Source organism: Apium graveolens, chromosome 10 (genome assembly GCF_009905375.1).
Source record: "Apium graveolens cultivar Ventura chromosome 10, ASM990537v1, whole genome shotgun sequence".
NCBI lineage: Eukaryota > Viridiplantae > Streptophyta > Magnoliopsida > Apiales > Apiaceae > Apium > Apium graveolens.
In genome coordinates this window covers 134,059,262-134,071,784 of record NC_133656.1, presented here as the reverse complement: position 1 = coordinate 134,071,784, position 12,523 = coordinate 134,059,262, and the positions used below count along the sequence as shown (strand labels likewise).

The 12,523-nt window shown below is 35.2% G+C and overlaps 1 protein-coding gene across 1 annotated transcript; it reads left to right on the top strand.

Annotated features, from left to right (window-relative positions):
• The first annotated feature begins 8,062 nt into the window (after nt 1-8,062).
• Nucleotides 8,063-10,667, top strand: LOC141691018 (uncharacterized). The gene is made up of 7 exons (XM_074495769.1): nt 8,063-8,395; nt 8,797-8,938; nt 9,140-9,508; nt 9,743-9,989; nt 10,077-10,349; nt 10,403-10,556; nt 10,605-10,667. The coding sequence occupies exons 1-7, from the start codon at nt 8,063-8,065 to the stop codon at nt 10,665-10,667; spliced, it is 1,581 nt and encodes a 526-aa protein (XP_074351870.1).
• The last annotated feature ends 1,856 nt before the right edge of the window (nt 10,668-12,523 follow it).

The following is a 12,523-nucleotide window of genomic DNA, read 5'->3' as shown; positions in this document are numbered from 1 at the left end:
CTTGGTAATTTCAAAATTTGGTAGTACAAGCACGAAATGTTTTATTAATGGCAAAGGTATAACAGGCCTATCCATTATTCCGCAAGTCTAGTTTTTTTATATACCCACCAAAAGTCTGATAATACACATTAAACATTATTACACATCTATCAGCTGTCACATCATCTTCATCGTTTAGCTTTAGGGAAGCTCTGGTCCAAAAAGCCTCTCAAAATCATCCAATACCTCTCTAGCCTACCCCATAAGAGCATCTGGGGTTGCATACTCGTAAGTAGCTCCATGAAGTCCGGCCTCAATTACTCTTCGGGTCACATGAATCTCATTTTGAAGTTCACATTCCTATCCACCTCTATAGTCCTTATAATATGATGTTGCTCCTGGATCTGTGCCATCATGGCTTCTCGCTCCAAAAGAAGATCCTTATACTTATAATATAAAGCAGGGTGTGGAGTAAACTGGAATGATGCACCTGCAACTGAATGTCCAGTAGAGTCAAAATCAGCAGGTGGGGGTCCTCGAATAGGTGGTCTCACTCCAGGAGGTGGAATAGCTTGTAGAGGTGCAAACCTCGCAAAATATATTATAGCTGATATCGGTGAAAGAGCAGGATGTGGATCAGATGATGGTCTTCTGACTAAAGGCTCCGGGTGATCAGATGATATTGAAATAAATGAATCTATCATCGCTGCTATCTGAAAATTACACTGCTAGATAAGAATCTCGAACTCGTCACGAATTATACTAAAACCTAATATTTAGTCATACTCAACCTTTTAACATTCTATTTATCTATTTATTTATCCTAATCTTAACCCTCTGCCCATTCCCGACAATCTAGGCTTGTGGTAGTGACTTTAAACTTTAGCTCTGATGCCAAACCTGTAACGCCCTCCAATCCCGGGTCGGAAGTTTGGGGTCCACAATACACATACACACACCATATTTAAACCTATTTATTAATATAATAATATATATGCAATGACATCACTTACCATTTTAACAGATCCAAGCAGTTTAAAGTATGCCCACAAGCCACAACCTTATTTATATTACAAATGTTCCAAATCCCAGTTTATTTATCTTACAATGGAAGTAAACTTTATTATAAGCTATTAACACAAACTAAGCCAAATATTGTCTGCTAGCTTATTTTATTTCAACCAGGAAACCTAGCTCGCATGCTTGTTTGGGGATCCTCGCTGCCACCAATTTTCTTTTTCACTAGAAAAAATATAAACAGATTTGCAAGAGTGATCTAACTAATTCAGTAAGTCATAATGGCAACACTGAGATTAAACAAATAATAATTGAAGTGATATGAGGAATCAAGTTTACAGATAAGCAATGATTAAAAACCAAGGTTAGGCTGCCGATCCCTCATGCACTAACCCCGAGCAAGGCTCCCAGCTATGCTCTATATACTGGATTAAAGGCACAAATTGGCCTATTATGACCACGAATCTGGTCCGACCACGAATCTGGTCCCTATTTAAAAACAATCCAATTCTATAATAACAGTATAATAAGTAATGAAATTTTAAAAAGCTGAATAACAAACATCACTTATTTTGAAGCATAGGGTGATTCATAGTTCTATGAAGGTATACAAGGAATTCATTAAGGTTGGGTTTTAATTCAAGGAAATAATTAAACGCAGAAGACCTAAGGGTCCAAGAGTTACAAGAATTGGTCTTCTGTTATACAAGACATAAGGGTTGGTTTGTTAAGCAATCTAGTATCAAAAATCAGTGTGTGGTAGATATGTATTTGTGGAGTAGTATCGTATAGGTGTGGTTCGTATCCAAGAATTCAACAATCAATAATTTACAAGAAATCAGGCCGGAGGCTCAAGATCAATAAGAATCAGGGTTTAGGGTTAAGTACTTCAAAGTACTTGAAATATAGAACAAGAATTATTTGGAATAACATAATAAAGAGAGTTCAAAGGTACTCACAATACATTACAAGAAAGAACAGAAGCACTTGCCTTATCAACTTGCTTTTATTCTACTTGTACTTATCTACTGGTTCCTACTCACTAACCACTTGCTTTCCCTTTTTACGTCTCGCTTCTTCTGTTAAACATCACATTAATTTATCAATACTACTTCTTATCTCGTTCTATTCATTACAAGCTTCTAACTACCCTTCGGTTCACCAAAATTCGACGTACGGATTGAAAGTTATGAATAGAATAGTCAAACAATGCACGTATAGTCATATTATAAATCAATCAGTTCACGTATAACACATAGCACGTATGATATTCGATCAAAATAATTATTCAAAGAAGATTTGGGGTTAAAATGATTTTTCACGTATTTAATAAGAATTTTTTTTTTATATTTTTCGAAATTAAAATGGGTCTCCGAATTATTTTATAATTAAAAAATAGAGTTCGAACACACAAATATGACTTTAAAATAATTTTATAATAAGTATCGAGCTTTGAAAATAAATTTAAAATAATATTTTAAAGCTCGAAACTATTTTTCAGAATTTTTAAATCAAAATAAATAATTAAATCTAATTATTAAATCAATTAAAATTAATTAATAATTGATTAAATTAATTAATCAATTAATACTAGTTAATCAATTAATTAAAAGAATTAAAAACTAATTAAAATTAATTAATAAAATAAATAAAAATTATTTTTTAATATATAAATAATTAAAACAATTTTCTTGATTTAAAATAATTAAATAGCTATTTTTCTTATTTTTAAAAAACTAAAAATATCATTTTTAAAATAAAACAAAATAACAATCCAATTTTTGTAAAACTCTACAACTTCAATGACTAAAGTGTAAAAACAGATGTAAAAATTTGGTTTAGGAAAAATTTCGATAGATATCCTTAAATGCTCTGCATGATCTTTCGTTGACTTTGAGTAGATCAAAAATATCATCGATAAACAACATGACAAACTTGTCCAAATATTCCTTAAAAATTTTGTTCATCAAGTCCATAAATGCTGCTGGGGCATTGGTCAATCTAAAAGACATTACTAAGAAATCATAATGACCGTACCTTGTTCTGAAAGCTGTCTTTGGTATATCTTCAGGCTTGATCTTCAATTGGTGATATATGGACCTCAGATCAATCTTAGAAAAGTACCTGGCTCCTTTCTGCTGATCAAACAAATCATCGATTCATGGTAATGAATAATTGTTCTTGATCGTAAGCTTATTGAGTTCTCGATAGTCGATGCATAACCTCATGCTTTCGTCTTTTTCTTAACAAATAATATCGGCGCACCCCACGGGGATACACTGGGTCGAATCACTCCTTTCTCTAACAGCTCCTGTAATTGCTTTGCTAGTTCCTTCATTTCAACTAGCGCCATTTTGTACGGGGCCCTAGATACTGGTTCCGTTTCAGGTGCTAAGTCGATTGCAAAATCAATTTCTCTATTTGGAGGAAGTCCTGGTAATTTTTTTGGAAATACATCTGGAAATTCATTTACCACAAGAATGTCTTGCAGTTTTGCTGGATCCTGACTTTTATATATCATATAAGCAATAAAATGCTCACATCCTTGTTGTAGTAACTTCTTAGCTTGAATCATCATCAAGAACTTCTTCGCTTTCCTCTGACCTTTAAACATCACGACTTTCTCGTCTAGCGTCTTCAAGATTACTTTGTTATTACGACAATCTATCTGAGCATCATGCTTAGATAGCCAGTCCATTCCTAGAATAACGTCAAACTTTCCTAACTTAAATGGTATCAAGGTAGTAACAAACTTATTGCTAGAAATCTCAATTTCACAGCTCTTACACATTTGATTAACCGATACACACTCCTGATTTTCTAATTCTGCCGCCATAATCTCACTTAACAATTCAACGTATCAACAAAATCTTGAGAAATAAATGATCGAGTTGCTCCCAAATCTACTAGCACCATAGTACATAAAGAATTCAAAGTAAGCGTACCTGCTACAACATCAGTGTCCATGATAGCATCCTTTATAAACATGTCATAAACACTAGCTTTGGGAGGTTCATTCACTGTTGGAAGGGCTCCAATGATTCGCAGTGTATTATTGACTGGAACTGGTGCTTTGCAATCCCTGGCTATGTGCCCTGGCTTTCCGCACTTGAAACAGGTATACCCAATTGCTGGAGCTTTGCCTTCCTGATTCCTGGTAGGCTGGTCCTTGTTGATTGGCTTTGTGGCTGGCTGAGTACGATACTCTCTTGAATAGTTCCCCCTCTGGTTGCATCTGTAGCAGACCATGTTCAACTTGTTGCGGACTCCGCCATGCTTCTTTCCACATACTTGACAATCTTGTAGAGCTGGCCTCTGGTGGGTTGGCTGATTCCCAGTGGCAGGACGGTTACCTTGGCCTTTGTTGCATGTATTCTTCCTATTAAAATTCCTTCCGGGCCGGAACTTGTTTTTCCTCTGATTAAAATTTGGAAACTTCCCTGCTTGTGACTATCTTTCACATCCCTCAAACTTCCTTTTCTTACTTTCCTTCTCTTTCTGAGACATTTCACTTTCTGTCTCTGCAATCATGGCTTTCTGCACAACTTCCGCATAGGTATCCAATTCAAGTATGGCCACCTTCCCTCGGATCCATGGCTTAAGCCCTTGCTGGAACCTTTTTGCTTTATTCCTATTAGTGTCCACTTATAATGGTACAAACCTAAACAACTCCTTAAACTTACTTTCATAATATGCCACTAACATATTTCCTTGCTTTAGCTCCCGAAATTTCAATTCAATTTGATCTTGAACAAACTGAGGGAAAAGCTTCTCTAAAAATAACTCCTTGAATCTATCCCATGCAACATCATCAGTACCTTCCAACACTTTAACAGTTTCCCACCAGTAGGTCGCTTCATTCTTCAGGTAGTAACTTGCAAACTTAGTCTTGTGCTCCTCACTCACCTTGACTAAGGCAAATGCCTTCTTAATTTCCTTCAACCAGACTCTTGCCTCAATAGGATCTACAGAACCTTTAACTCTGGGCGATTCACCTCCTGAAAGATCTTAAAGGCTACCTGAGGATTAGTCTGCCTCTGCTGTTACTGAGTCAGGTGAACTGTCTATTGAGCCAAGATTTGAAGAATCTGGGCTACAATTGGGTCTATGGGACCTGGATTTGTATTCTCGTTATTGTTATCTTAGGTGTTGTTATTGGTTTCTTCATTTTGGTTGGTAGAACGGGTGTTTCTTTTGGGAGAAATTTTCTGTAATGAATCAAGCAACTTATTTAGCCTTTTATTCAAAACCTTTTTTATGAAAAGATTTTGTGAAACAAAATTATCTCTTTTTGAAAACATTTTCAATCACTGAACTAAGTAAATTGCATGCTTCTTTACAAAATGTAAAGAGTTAGAGGAAAAAAGGTACATGTTATCACAAGACTTTATAACTGGTGCAACAAAATAAAATAGGTATAGTAAAGTAATGACAATGATGGAAAGGAAAGGTACTGATATATATCAAAGTTTAGTAGTGCAAGCGCAAAATATTTTATTAAAGGCAAAGGTAAAATATGCCTATCCATTATTCTGCAATTCTAGTTTATTTATATACCCACCAAAAGACTTATAATACACATTACACATTATTATACATCTATTAGCTGTCACATCATCTTCGTCATTTAGCTTTAAGCTCTGGTCCACCAAGCCTCTCAAAATCCTCTAATACCTCTCTTGCCCACCCTATAAGAGCATCTGGGGCTACATACTTGAAGTAGCTCCATGAAGTATGGCCTCAATTACTCTTCAGATCACCTGAATCTCATTTCGAAGTTCCTTTACATTCCAATCCACCTCTATAGTCCTTATAATGTGTTGTAGCTCCTGGACCTATGCCATCAGGGCTTCTCACTCCAAAATAAGACCTCATACTTATAGTACGGAACATGGTGTGGAGTAAACTGGAAAGATGCACTCGCAAATGAATGTCTAGTAGAGTCAGAATCAGCAGGTGGGTGTCCTCGAATAGGTGGTCTTACTCTAGGAGGTGGAATAGCTTATAGTGGTGCAACCATCACAACAGGTATTATAGGTGATACCGGTGGAAGAACAGGACGTGGATCAGATGACGGTCTTCCGACTTAAGGCTCTGGGTGATCACATGATATCGAAATAAAGGATTCTGTCATCGCTGCTATCGGAAAATTACGCTGCTAAATAAGTATCTCGAATCTCATCACGAATCATACTAAAACCTACTATTTAGTCATACTCAACCATTCAATATTCTATTTCCCTATTTCTTTATCCTAATCTTATCCGTCGACCCATTCTCGACAATCTAGGCTTGTGGCAGTGACTTTAAACCTTAGCTCTGATGCCAAACCTGTATTGCCCCCCAATCCCGGGTCGGAAGTTTGGGGTCCACAATACATATACACACACCATATTTAAACCTGTTTATTAATATAATAATATATACGCAATGACTCTACTTACCATTTTCCACGGATCGAAGCAGTTTAAAGTATGCCCACAAGCCACAACCTTATTTATTTTACAAACGTTCCAAATCTCAGTTTATTTATCTTACAACGGAAGTAAAGTTTATTACAATCTATTAACATAAACTAAGGCAAACATCATCTGCTAGCTTATTCCATTTCAACCTGGAAACCTAGTTCGCACGCTTGTCTGGGGATTCTCGCTACCACCAATTTCCTTTTTCACTGGAAAGAATATAAACAGATTTGCAAGAGTGAGCTAAGTAGCTCAGCAAGTCGAAATGACAACACCGAGATTAAACAATGATCAATTGAAGTGATATAAGGAATGAATTTTAGTGATAAGTAATGATTAAAATTGGATATTCACTTTTATTTTAAAAACCAAGGTTAGGTTGATGATCAGTCACGCACTCACCCAGAGCAAGGCTCCCAGCTATGCTCTATATACTAGATCAAAGGCACACATTGGCCTATTATGACCACGAATCTTGTCTGACCACGAATCTGGTCCCTATTTAAAAATAACCCAATTTTATAATAACAATATAATAGGCAATGAAATTTCAATAAGCTGAATCATAAACAACATTTATCTTGAAGCATAGGGTGATTCATAGTTCCATGAAGGTATACAAGGAATTAATAAAGGTTACGTTTCAATTCATGGAAAGAAACAAAAAGCAGAAGATCCAAGGGTCAAAGAGTTACAAGAATTAAAAATTAAGGTTAGGTTGCTGATCAGTCACGCACTCACCCAGAGCAAGGCTCCCAGCTATGCTCTATATACTGGATCAAAGGCACACATTGGCCTATTATGACCACGAATCTGGTCCGACCACCAATCTGGTCCCTATTTAAAAATAATCTAATTTTATTACAACAATATAATAAGCAATGAAATTTCAATAAGCTGGATCATAAACAACACTTATCTTGAAGCATAGGGATTCATAGTTCCATGAAGTTATACAAGGAATTAATAAATGTTACATTTTAATTCAAGGAAAGAAACAAGAAGCAGAAGATCCAAGGGTCAAAGAGTTACAAGATTTGGTCATCTATTATACAAGATATAAGGGTTGGTGATAATCTCATAATTTTGCATTAATTAATACCTATTTATTGCTTGCTCCCGAATTTAATAAATTAATTAGTTACTTTCATAGGTATTTTGTACAAAAAGCAGAAAAAGAGAAAAAGAAAAGGAAATTGCAAGAAGGGCAAAAGTGGAAGAAGAAAGAAGAAAAGAAAAAAAAAAGGAAAAGAAAATAGGAGTTGGCTACAATTAATGGTCAAGATCAACACAACACTCCTCACACTTGAATGACCAAGATTTACCCAACTATTAAGTGTGCTTAGAGAGAACAAATAAGCCATAGGTTGGAGTATTTATGATATTAAAGGAATTAGTGCGGTAATTGTCCAACATAGGATTCACTTAGTTGATGATGCTAAACCAGTTAGGGAGCCACAAAGGAGGTTGAACCCAACTTTGATGGAAGTTGTTAGGAAGGAAATTCTTAAGTGCCTAGATAATGGGATCATCTTTCCATATCTGTTACCTCGTGGGTGAGTCCTATTCAAGTAGTACCTAATAAATCGGGTATTACTGTTATGACCAACGAGAATGATGAGCAAGTTCTCGCTCGTGTTCAAAATGGTTGGAGAGTGTTTACATATTATAGGAAACTCAATTCTGCCACTAGAAAAGATCACTTTCCTTTACCATTCATCGATCAAATGTTAGAAAGGTTAGCGGGTCATTCCTACTATTGTTTCCTACATGGTTTTTCGGGATATTTTCAATTCCCCATTGCTCCCGAAGATGAAGAAAAGATCACGTTCACGTGTCCTTTCGGAACGTTCGCATATCATCCTCTAGCTTTTGGTTTGACCACGGCCCCTGCTACATTCCAACGATGCATGATGAGCATATTTTCCGATATGGTAGGTGAATTCCTAGAAATTTTCATAGATGACTTTTCCATCTTTGGTTCTTCCTTTCATCAATGTTTAAACCATCTTGACTTAGTTTTAAAAAGGTGTAAAAAAATGAACCTCGTTCTTAATTGGGAAAAATGTCATTTCATGGTTAAAGAAGGAATCATCCTTGGTCACAAAATCTCGAAAAAGGGAATTGAAGTTGATAAAGCTAAAAATATTCTCATTGCTAGTCTCCGTCCACCAAAATCAATCAAAGCAATTTGCTCATTTTTAGGACATGCGGGTTTTTATAGGCGTTTCATTAAAGATTTCAGTAAAAAGTTCGACCCTTGACCAATCTTCTTTCCAAAGATATCAGATTTGAGTTCAATAGTGATTGTTTACAATCTTTTGAACACTTTAAGAAAGAATTGACTTCATCCCCGATAATTAAATCTCCCAATTGGAATGAGCCTTTTGAGTTGATATGTGATGCCTTTGACTATGCAGTTGGGGCAGTTTTAGGGCATCGAATCAATCAAATACCTCATGTCATATACTACACTAGAAAGACCTTAAATGATGCCCAACTTAATTACCCAACCAACGAAAAAGAGCTTCTAGCCGTAGTATTTGCCCTCGAGAAGTTGAGGTCTTATCTTATTCGTTCGAAAATCATTGTTTACACTGATCTTGCTGCCCTTCGACATCTTTTCTCGAAAAAGGATTCTAAAGCTCGTTTGATTATGTGGATCTTGTTGCTCCAAGAATTTGACCTAGAAATTAGGGATAAGAAGGGGTCTGAAAATGTCATTGCTGGTCATCTTTCTCGATTGGTAGTAGAGTCAACCGTTGATTTGCCTTTGAATGAATCTTTTCCGGATGAACACCTTCTTTCTATCTCTAGCCTCCCTTGGTTTGCCGACATTGTTAATTACCTTATCACCGGCAACATTCCGACTCATTGGTCCAAACAAGATAAATCCAAAATCATTTTACAAGTCAAATACTTCTTTTGGGATGACCCATATCTCTTCAAGTATTGCCCGGATCAAATCATTAGAAGGTGTGTCCCAAATCACGAGTTTAGAAGTGTCCTTTCCTTATGTCATGATCAAGCTTGTGGAGGTCATTTTAGTGCAAAAAAGACGGCGGCTAAGATACTCCAAAGTGGTTTCTATTGGCCTATTTTGTTTAAGGATTCCGCGGAATTCTGTACCGCTTGTAGTAGGTGTCAACACTTAGGAAACATCATAAGACGTAATATGATGCCTATGAATCTGATCCTAATTATCGAAATTTTCAATGTTTGGCGGATAGATTTTATGGGCCCATTTCCTAGCTCATTTGGCAACCTCTACATTCTCTTAGCGATCGATTATGTGTCTAAATGGGTGGAGGCCATTCCAACTAAGTCTAATGATAACAAGGTCGTTCTTAAATTCTTAAAAGAGAATATCTTTTCTCGATTTGGTACACCTAGAGCTATCATTAGTGATCAAGGCAAACATTTTAAGAACTATAATTTTGAGTCTCTCTTAAAAAAGTACTCGATCACTCATAAATTGGCCACCCCTTATCATCCTCAAACTAGTGGTCAAGTTGAAGTCTCAAATAGGCAAATCAAACAGATTTTAGAAAAGACTGTCAACTCCAATAGGAAGGATTGATCAACTAAGTTGATAGATGCTTTATGGGCCAATAGGACTGCGCTTAAGACTATTTTAGGTATGTCTCCTTTTCGGCTTGTGTTTGGTAAAGCTTGTCATTTGCCGGTTGAACTTGAACATCGAGCCTTGTGGGCCATTAGGGAGTTGAATTTTGATTTACCAACTGCCGGTAGTCATAGGAAGTTGCAATTGTCTGAGATAGAGGAAATGAGAAATTATGCTTATGAAAATGCTAAAATCTATAAAGAAAGAACCAAAGTTTTTCATGATAATCAATTTCGAGAAAATCCTTTTCTCTCGGTCAAAAGGTTCTTTTGTACAATTCTCGGCTTCATTTATTTCCCGGAAAATTGAGATCTAGATGGGAGGGACCTTACATTGTTAAAGTAGTATTTCCTCATGGTGCTATTGAAATTGAAAATCTTAAAAATGGTGAAATATTCAAAGTTAATGGACAACGTCTCAAACCATTTTTAGAGTTGCCAGTCGATTCCACCTCATTGACCCATGATCAAGTAAGTCTCTTTCAGTAGGTACTTTTAACTCTCTTCATCCCTTATCAGGTATATTCTCATCATTCTCCTTGCTTATTTCTCTCTTTTGCATACATTGAGGAGAATGCATGATTTAGGTATGGGGGAGGGTTTTAGTGTAATTCTTAAAAAATGGAAATTTTAAAAAAATTTGAAAAAATCAAAAAATTCAAAAAATTAGAGACATTTTTAGCTAAGTTGTCTTACTCTTTCTTGAACTTTAATAGTAGTTGGTGTTAACATGTTTTCAAAAACATAAATGTATAGTGCCTTTTAGATTATTTAAATGTAGTTAAGTAAGGTATCTTTTTGAAACTTGTCTTGAACCGTTAAGCAATCTCGTATCAAGAATCAGTATGTGGTAGATATGTATTTTTGGAGTAATATCGTATAGATGTGGTTCGTATCCAAGAATTCAACAATCAATGTTTTACAAGAAATCAGGCTCGCGGCTGAAGATCAATAAGAATAAGGGTTTAGGGTTAAGTACTTCAAAGTACTTGTAATATGAAACAAGAATTATTTGGAATAACATAATGAAGAGAGTTCAAAGGTACTCACAATACATCACAAGAAAAAACAAAAGCACTTGCCTTATCAACTTGTTTTTATTCTAATTCTACTTGTATACTGGTTCCCACTCACTGACCACTTGTTTTCCCTTTCTACATCTCGTTTCCTCTATTAAACATCACATGTATTTATCAATACTACTTATCATCTCATTCTATTGATTACAAGCTTCTAACTACCCTTCGGTTTACCCAAATCTGACCTACGGATTGAAAGTTATGAATAAAATAGTCATATTATATATCAATCAGTTCATGTATAACACATAGCTCGTAAGATATTCCATCAAAATAATTATTCAAAGAAGAGTCAGGGTTAAAATGATTCTCCATGTATTTAATACGAGTTTTTTGAACATTTTTCGGAATTAAAACGGGTCTCTGAATCTTTTAAAATTAAATAATAAAATAAATCAGAATTATTTTTGAATAAATAAATAATAAAAACAATTTTCTAGATTTAAAATAATTAAATAACTATTTTTCTGATTTTTCAAATACTAGAAATATCATTTTTAAAATAAAACTAAACAGCAATCCAATTTTTGTATAAACTCTACAACTCCGGCGACTAAAGTGTAAAAATAGATGTAAAAATTTGATTTAGGAAAAATTTGGATTAAAACCTAGTTAAATTCAGGGTCAAAATCGACCCGACCAGGTCAATCAAGAATAGTTATAACCCGCCGGAAAACTCAGAGTCCGGCGAGCTTAATTCGTGCAAAATACGAACCGTTTGATGCTATTTTGTGTCTCAATCGACTCCTGAACACAACAACAACTCTGGGATGATCTTCTTTATGGTTTATAACCCCTGGAACAAATTTCCCGACGAACTCGCCATTAAGGCCGGCGTGTTCAAAGGTTTTCAGGCCAACCCATCTCAGGCTTCCAACAGAGAAGTTACTTAGATGAATTGACATGTTTTTAAACGATCTATCAATTGGTAGCACTCAATCAACCCCAGAATCGTTAAAAATGAAACTCCCAATTCTCAATCAAGAACATTCAATCGACTTAAACCTAATTTAACAATCCGAGAATTAAATATCAATTTCTATATGTTATTGAACTACAAATTCATCATATAATATACCAGAATGACCAGTATAAAATTATCTACATGATTCTAGCATCAAATCATATCAACAACATCAAGAACAAAAAATTCCTAACTTAATCTTTAATTAAGTCAAATTAAAATAAATAAATAAGGAAATTACCTCGATTTCTGCACTAAAATAGTTATTTGATTCAGGAAGGTCTTTTCGAGAGTTTCGATTTGATATATTGTACGCTTGAATCGGAGTTGGATAACGTCTTCGTTTGTGCATTTCATTCTCAAAAACGTAACAAATAATTACGGTTTTCTTTGTA

What these genes read in the sequence shown, in the direction of transcription:
- LOC141691018 (XM_074495769.1), top strand. Translation starts at nt 8,063, where the DNA reads ATGACCAACGAGAATGATGAGCAAGTTCTCGCTCGTGTTCAAAATGGT. An exon ending in TCATGTCATATACTACACTA is followed by an intron (nt 8,939 to 9,139) that starts GAAAGACCTTAA and finishes TGTTGCTCCAAG; the next exon opens with AATTTGACCTAGAAATTAGG. An exon ending in CCTCATTGACCCATGATCAA is followed by an intron (nt 10,557 to 10,604) that starts GTAAGTCTCTTT and finishes ATCCCTTATCAG; the next exon opens with GTATATTCTCATCATTCTCC.